The 8,658-nt window shown below is 40.9% G+C and overlaps 1 protein-coding gene across 1 annotated transcript in view; it reads left to right on the top strand.

Annotated features, from left to right (window-relative positions):
- nradd (neurotrophin receptor associated death domain) overlaps positions 1-8,276 on the top strand; it is a 23,345-nt gene extending 15,069 nt beyond the window's left edge. The window contains exons 2-6 of the mRNA XM_015022288.1: positions 2,080-2,212; positions 2,555-2,908; positions 3,919-4,135; positions 4,212-4,354; positions 6,342-8,276. Coding sequence (XP_014877774.1) covers positions 2,080-2,212; positions 2,555-2,908; positions 3,919-4,135; positions 4,212-4,354; positions 6,342-6,655 — 1,161 coding nt within the window. The 3' untranslated portion in view covers positions 6,656-8,276. The remainder of the gene's footprint in view (positions 1-2,079; positions 2,213-2,554; positions 2,909-3,918; positions 4,136-4,211; positions 4,355-6,341) is intronic.
- The last annotated feature ends 382 nt before the right edge of the window (positions 8,277-8,658 follow it).

Here is an 8,658-nt window from a genome sequence, read left to right on the forward strand (position 1 = left end):
GGAAAGTTCCCACAAAGATAGCAACACAAACATGAGTGTGTGTGTGTGTGTCTCCGTGTGTGTGTGGCTGGTGGGGTTTTAATGGAGGCCCTACAGGTTCACACATGCTCCCTTAAGCTTCTTGGCAGACTTCAGGAGACAAAGAAAGAAATCATCATCGGGCTGTTTAGATGTTGCTTTTCCCCTTAGCAGGAGGTTAGTTGTTAGACATCTGTTTGCTCGGTTTGTTCTTGTCAGGCCCTCGGGCGGAGAAGGCCAGTCACCCTGTGCATATTTAAGATGCCGTTGCATTTAGTCTGCAGAGGCGGCGGCGGAGGGGGCGGGGGGGAGGTTATTGGTGAAATACTGATCTTCACAGACACACCTGGAGGGCTTGGTGACTTCAAAGGTGTCTCTTCATCCGAACACTCTCACGCTGGGTGGCTTTGGTTAACTGACACCCTTGGCAAAGGCTGGACCCGTCTCATTACTCCCCCCCGCAGACCCAGTTTCACATGTGCAGGCTGTGAAAAGTGTCCTTCACTTTGGATTTGGATTGAGTGGGAACAGAATAGAAGCTCCTCTTGATTTGTTAGCTTCTATTACCTTCAGTGTCTTGCAAAGGTATTAATGCAATAGATTTTGCAAAGTTATGACCCCACACTACAATGTATGAAGACATAACTCACTACCCACTAATGGCCAGCACTGCAAACGCACAAAGTTCCACCAGGTATTTTGGTCTAGTTTCTGGGGCAAATATCTGAAATAAGACCAAAACTAACTTACAAGTAACTTTTCAGCAAGATACAGGAGCTTGTTTTAAGGCAAAAAAGTACTACTTCCACTGGCAGATAGTTTCACTTATGAAAAGACATGTTTTACAATTTACAAGTGAAATAATCTGCCAGTGGTACTAGTACCTTTTCATCAATATTAAGGAATTATTTGCTTTAAAAAAGGCTACTATTCTTTACTTGTAAGTTAGTTTTGTCTTTTCTAACTTACAAGTACAATAATTCAAGTGCACTAAGATATTTGCACTAGAAGTGGTTGGTAGGATTTTGTGTTTTTGTAGAAAAGCCTGAAGGATCATAACTATGGAGGAACCTGCAGAAATCCACAGCTCAGACTGCAATGACTGTCAATAAGAAATACCTTTTTGAATAGAAGCATTACAAAGTTCTGTTTAGTTTGTCACAAGCCATGCAGGGGACACGGCAAACGCGTGGAGGAAGGTGCCATGTCTACCATTTCTAGTATCCTACATGCAAAACAGTAGTTTTGAAGTGAATTGAATATCTGTGCCAGGAAAGAAAATCCTTATTCACAGATTTTCGCCATTCAAATTATCCAAAATTACCTCTTGGATAATTTGCAAGACGGTTTGTGACGTTTTCAGCTGTAATTGTAGATCAGTTTGGTTTGCCAAAGTACTGTCTCAGTCTGGCTGAATAGAAAATGTGTAACACGCTGTTCTGATTTTTGCTCACAAAACATTGTGAAAACCTTGTATCCATTTCCTTTAATTTCACAATTTAGCTCTACTTTGCGCTGGTCTGTTCCGTAAAAACACTCAAATAAAACACTTTGAAGTTTGAGTTTATAACGAGACGAATCATTGAAATGTTTCAGAGTGCAAATACTTTAGCAGGGCACCATAATATCTCTGTTTGTCTCAGTTTTTTTTCTTCAATAACGTAAAACCCAATAATCCTCTCAATCTCTTCTGTGAAAGCTGTGAAGAACACCTAAACTGTTGTGTCATATCTTAAGCCGGGCCTCTCTGGTACCCACTTTCAGATACGAAGTCGGAGCACTTGGAGAGTAAACCGAGTCAGATGGAAAGATTGCAAAAAAGAAAAAAAGAAGGCTTGCCATTTTCCATGTGTCAATGATCACAAAAGGGTGGGAAGGTGGGAAGTGTGGGATTTGCTTCCAAAAAGATGATGAAATCGTGTTTTGCTGTAAAGGAAAGACTTACGCAGGGTTTCTGTGATTTGATCAAAAGTAAATAGGCAAGATAAGCACTTTTTTTGTTATTTGTTGCTCTTTCCTAAAAAGCTGTGAGTTTATCTTGACGCCTCATGTTTACTCTAGATTACTCTTGGAAAGAGTTGTGCCAGTGGGAAGTACACCGAGTCGGGACATTGTTGCAATTTGTGTCCAGTTGGATATGGATTGGAGGAAACGTGTGGGAAGGAGAATACCAAATGTCAACCATGTCTGCCAGGTAAGCACTGACAATTTGTTTCTTTTTACTTCTTTTTGCTTCTTATTTATTACCTGATATTGACATTTTTGTTTTCTAAAATTTCACATATTATTAATTTCCACCAGGCAGATATATTTTTGAGATAAGTGCTGGAAACATAACATTTTTGGGAAAAGAAGCATTTTCATGTCTTTAAACAAAAAGTAGAAATTGATTAGAATCAGTAATTCTGTCCTGCTCGGATAATATCTCTCCCAAACATCTGAGAGAAGTCAAATTAACTTATTTTGTATCATATGGTAGCATTTCAGTATTTAAAATTGGAACGCACTAATTATTCGTTTAAACCTGTTTTCCCAGGAACATTTTCACCATCCGAAGGCCTCGACTTCTGCCTTCCATGTAGCACGTGTCCGCCGGGTGTCCCCATGCTGGCGTCCTGTTCGGCAACCCAGGACACGCAATGCGAGTGCGACACTGGCTTCTACTTTGTGAGCGGCTTAGGCCTATGCGCACCCTGTTCCAGGTGCAGGACGGGTTACGGGGTCGTCCGGGAGTGCGGTCTTCTAGGAGACACGCTTTGCCAGAAGTGTGGCCCGGGAACCTTCTCAGAGGAGGATGTCAGCACCAAACCGTGCCAGGCTTGCAGTCAGTGCTCCGATGATGAAGTGGAGATCCAATCCTGTATGCACAACTTTGACACACTCTGCATGGGTGAGTGTTTCTACGCAAATAGACTCTTCTTATTGAAACACAAATGTAATTTATTTGGTATTTTTGCAAATGGCTCTCGAAGGACGAAGCTGGGTAAAATGTTATTCACTCAGTAAAATCACAGGTTGCATGTTTGAGAAATTATTGAATCTTCCCTGGTAGGCATTCGGGGGTGCCTAAACGCTTGGCCATGCAAAGCTATTTACATGCTTTGCAGGGGATAGTTTTCCTTTGTGAGGCACCCCATCCCCCCCTCACACTTTCCCCAAACACCTGGTTGAACTGTGAGGCTGTTGAACTGTGATAGTCTCATTCTATCAACACTGCAGGATCCCACAAACTACCCTCTAGGTTTTGGTGGTACTGGCTAAAACCTGTGGCATTATCTTGTTTAGTTTACTTTGCATTACATCAACCTCTTTCAAAGATTTATGGTGCTGGGAAGTTCTGTAAAAGCCAATACCAGCACTACGAAAGAGTGCTAGCTTTCGTCTTTCAACATGTGACGCTGGAAGACACAACAATAGTAGATAAAAGACAAACAATGAGTGACATGTAGGAAGGACCGGGGTCTCTGAACACCCGATTCCACAGTTTCTGAACACAAAGAAACACGAGAAGTCCAAAAGCTCACTTTAGAGTTGTCGTCCAATTGATAAAAGGTTGACAGGTCTTTAGGTTAACTGCTGCTGAAGGCAAAGAGAGGCAGCTGACCCTGACAATGACTGATCTTGCCCTCAAATAGCTACACTTGCTCCCTAAGACAAGGGTCATCTGTACTCACTGAGAGTCCAGGTGTCATGACCCTTTCGACCTTGCACTGGTCGGTGCCGTGTCTTGTGCTGTTTGATCCCAAAAAGGCAAAACCGCAGGCGGCTAAAAAACAGGGGCAATGGGAGGTTAAAATCCCCGGGGGATCAGGGTGTCAGACGTTATCTTCACATCTGGTCCAAATATGTTCTGATGAGCATGTGTGCAGCTCCTTCTTGACATGTCTTTGTGTCTAATAGATAAGAAGCTGCACATTGGCCCTGCTGGTGCCGACGGGACCTTGAATATTCCTAACGGGGCGGTGATGGAGGAAATGGAGGAGGAAGACGGCAGCCCCGCACCAGGACCGTCCAAGTTCACACCGCAGGATGAGGGTGGCAGCAACAACATTCTCGTCTACGTGTCTGTTCTGGCTGCTGTGGTGCTGGGCTTGTTGGTTTACGTGGCTTATAAATGGTGAGTTTGTACTGCGTCCTGTAATAAGGTGAGCGTGATTGGGCATGTGCAAACTGCTTTCACGGTCTCTTCTCAGTTGGAGGTCGTGCAAACAGAAGAAGGCCCTCTCCAAGGCACGTGTGGCAGAGCTGGCAACGTCTCCAGAAGGAGAAAAGCTCCAAAGTGACAGCGGTGTGTTTCTGGACTCTTACAGCCTGCAGGACAACCAGCCCAGTAAAGGCAAGGAAGACACACAGACTTTAATTCTACAATTGCAAATGCTTCATTTTTTTATATACTTCCTTCTGAGCTCTTACTAATAAGTCATAGTGGGATACACTTCAAAGCTCTCCCCTCTGACAATAGATCTTTCCTTAAAAACCTGCTGTATCAAATGCCACACGAGTCTTCTGCCCTCTGGTGGTTAATGGAGGTACGACAGGTGGCAAGTGCCAACATGCCATATTTACTCCAAGTCCAAGGTAGCACCAAAGTTTTCATGGAGAACAAAAATGTATTGGAACAATGACAGACAGCAAAATATGTGTAAAATTTAGAAAATAATTCTTGACCAAAACATTATTTTTGATAAGTGAGTTTATGAAACTAACTTTTTAACCATATTGGTGCTCTGCTAAACAGCCTTTTGTGTTAAATCCAACGAAAGCTGTGCTGAATTTGTGTATGTCAGCTGTAATCCTTTAGGTTCATGCAGGTTTATTTTATAGGTCACCATTTAAGTCGTTGTTTAGTGGAATTCCAGGTTTAATTTGCACTTTAAATACCAAATTCAAATATGCTACACATTTCAAACTCCATTTGAATGTGAATATCCCAGATATATTGTTGAACCATTATCTATTTAGATATTTTGTCTATGTAATAATGACTTTATAACATGGTCTATTATGTTTTCCATTAGACTAAAGAGTTATGGCTTGGTTTCTCGTTGATCAGAACATATTAGAAGCAGCTTGAGGTCTTTTTTTCGGCAAACTAAATAAAACTCTTCTACTCTCCATAAAGTTTGTCAGTTTTATGGATGGGTCTGGACTATAAACACCATTCCAGTAATGATCGCTGCAGTACTCAGTGGTTGACTGGGTCATGTGTTAAAGATGATTTACTGGTGAGGAAACGATTATCAGATTTCTCTTTATGCTGTTAGCATCACATTCCTCAGCTAAGTTGTCCCGTTGTCTCAGGCGTCCAACTCCCTCTGAGAGAAATGTGTCTCTGTTGTCCCATGTTGAACAGGGACAACCACACATCCTCTAATTACTGCTGTAAAGTAACACATTATTACTTTTTTTTTTTCATACCAGGGACAATTCTCATGTAACTGTTGAAAGAAACAAATGTAATAATAGTTTAGTAGAATTATAGTAAGATATGCTCTTATCCTACTATACAACTGCAGACATTTTTTAAGCCTAGACTGATTTGCAGTCAGAGACAAATCAGTCTCTGACTGATGATGAAATGTCACTTGGCCTTTTCCTGACCTAGACCTGTACGAGTCACGTTGTTCCTCTCTACAGCAGAACGTCTGACTTATTTAAGTGGCATGTTTTTGGGTATTTCCCATTTTGAACAGTGGTATGGAGAAACTGTGTATCTGTAGCCTATATGTGTGTATAATATATATATATATATATATATATATATATATATATATATATATATATATATATATATATATATATATATAATATACTACAAACTATTTTAAAAAAATCTGACCTGAAGAAATATATATATATATATATTTCTTCAGGTCAGATTTTTTTTAATAGTTTGAAGTTATGGTACTTTATTAAAAGTAAAAAAGAAAATAAAAATCTTTCTTTTTTGTGTTTGTTTTACAAGGGCCACCAATAAATGCAGTCCTCAGGTCTGTCATGCTGCTGATTAAACAATGTGACCTCTCTCAAAACTCACTAAGGAGTAATGAGTCCTGGAACAAAATCCAACCAAAGTACAGCTAAACAACCAGAAATCATGGAAACATCAGCAGACAGACTGCCGTAAACAAGCAGGAATGACATTACTTTCTGCACAAGAATAAACACTGGTGGGCAGAAAAAGCATACAGCCGTGGGTTAAAGCATGGCTCTCAGCGATATACGTTTCAAAGTGAAATCTAAACATGAAACAAACATCGTGACATCAGCCGGCTCTGGAGTCCCACCAAGCCTTGAGCTCATTAAGCTTGTTTTCCAAACAGGTACCAAGAGAGACAGCAAGCTTGACAACCGCCTGTACGTCAACCTGCCGCCGCACAAACAGGAGGAGGTGGAGCGCCTCCTGCAGGAGGCAAGCGGCCGCGGATGGAGGCACCTCGGTGCGGCGCTGGGCTACGAACCCGAACAGCTGGACCTGTTCGGACGCGGCGAGGCCCCGGCGCACACGCTCCTGTCTAACTGGGCCCAGAGAGAGGGCTCCACCCTGGGACTGCTGAGCTCGGCGCTAAACCGCATCGAGAGACCCGATGCGGTGACGGCCCTCAACAGCACGCAGCAGGGTGTTTCTGTGGTGTGACCAGCTCACCGGACCCTCGAGCGACAATCACAGACTCAAGTTGGGGAGGGGATAAGCGAGGCACTCGGCTTTCAGCTCTTCTGTTATGGTTGAAGGAGTCATTCTTAAATTACTTTGTTTATAGACCTTTTTTTTTTCCACTAAAATACCATCGATACTCCAAAAATATATTACTTGTTGCTTATTTGAACTGTGTGAAAGATGATGATGCTGTATGGTAACCGATTTGTCTGTCTGGCAGTGCAGGGATTATTGGACTGAATATACAGAGCCGTAAAAAAATATTTCCCACAATCAGATTTCTAGTGTTTTTGTTTTTACGTCACATTTACATGTTTCAGATCATAAAGAAAATGATTAGATCAGAGAAAGGCAACCTAAGTAACTACAAGAAGCCCTTTAAAAAAAAAGGATGATTTTATTCATTAAAAAGGAAATATTTTAATCTAAGGAAATGTAACTGCACAGCACCATAAACTCAAGTATATGCTGCAGCTTGAAGTTTTTTTTTTTTTTTTTTTTTTTTTTGCATTAATGTGGAGGAATTGTTTTTTATTCTTTTGCAGCATTCAGCTACACTGGAGTGTATTTGAGCACAAGTAGCCTGTTTAAGGTCAAGCAGCCTAATTTCACTCAGGTTTCTCGCCATTCCAACACCTTTTGTTCATAAGTGGGGCTGCTTATTGGCTCTGTTCATTTCTGCAAGTCGTCTGGGGCAAAGCAGCCCCAGACTATCACACTACCACCTCCATGTCTAACGTCTATCAGAAATGCTGAGTTAGTTTACACCAGAAGTAGCAGGACACACAACTTGTGAAAATGTCCACTTTTTTTCCCTCGTAAGACCACAGAAAATGTTTCCATTTGGTGCTGAAACTCTTCCTTTGAGGTTAGAAAGTGAAGCCTGAAGTGCTTGAGAAACTGTTTAGAGGTTTTCAGTTGGATGAGTCAGAGATGTTTTCTCTGAAGAATTATGGCCGGTCAGCCGCTCCTGTGAAGGTTCATTACTGCTCAGTTTGGTTCAATGCCTTAAAATGACTTTATGGTTTTACGACTGAAATATGTCTCTCATTTGTTCCTCGTCTATTCTTAAATGTTCTTTCAAGCAACGGTTTGTGTGTTTTTATTTTTATTTTAGATCTTTCAGCCTACTTCATGTTGTCAGATAGGTTCCTTTTTAGTCATTCTACAGGTCTGTCAGAAATCAGACCTTCATGTTTCTACTGAAATTGACCCAAAAATGTTTTTAATCATACTTAATTTTCATAGCCATGTTGTGTCAGACAGATTTGTTCCCATTGATAGCTACTTCCACCCACAGTACAGAGTCAGAGGAATTCAATCCTTTCATATTTAAGAACAATGTCACCTCTAAATGTTACATGTTCAGTACAAAACCAGTTAGAATAGACACTCAAATACTCTAAATATTCAGTTCACAAGCAAACTGATGTGCAGTATGTTGTATTATGAGCAGAAATGTGTATTTTTGAACAAAAATCAAATCTCACCTTTTACATAAAAAGGAATATTTCTATGTAAAGTTGTTTATATTGAACTCCGTAGCTCAACATGTTTCTTCTTTGGATACTTTTTTTTAAATAAAGTACATTTTAAATAATCGTGTCTGTACTGCAGTTGACTGCCAAAAGGTTTTGTGACAATCGAAGGAAGACTCTCTTTACCCGGCCGGATCACGTCTGCGTTTTAGAAACTTTTTATGAGACAACAAACTCTTTTTTTGCTTTCTTCCTGCCACAGCTGCCTGTCTCTGAGTATTTTTATTTCTTTTTTTTTTTTAGTTTATTTCAAGGATATTGTGCAGCAGTAATGTAGGTCTATCAAAGCCTTTTCTTTTCTGCACTTTCCTAAGAGCGAGGTCACTTTATCCAACAATTTTATTGCCAGGCTAAACTTTTTCCACACACAACCCTCCCCCAACACCCCCCCCCCCCCAAAAAAAAAAAAATAAGGAGCACTTTTAATCTCTAATTTTCCTCCAC

This window comes from Poecilia latipinna, unplaced genomic scaffold (genome assembly GCF_001443285.1).
Source record: "Poecilia latipinna isolate Pla-1442-1.1 unplaced genomic scaffold, P_latipinna-1.0 Scaffold86, whole genome shotgun sequence".
In the NCBI taxonomy this organism is placed as follows: Eukaryota; Metazoa; Chordata; class Actinopteri; order Cyprinodontiformes; family Poeciliidae; genus Poecilia; species Poecilia latipinna.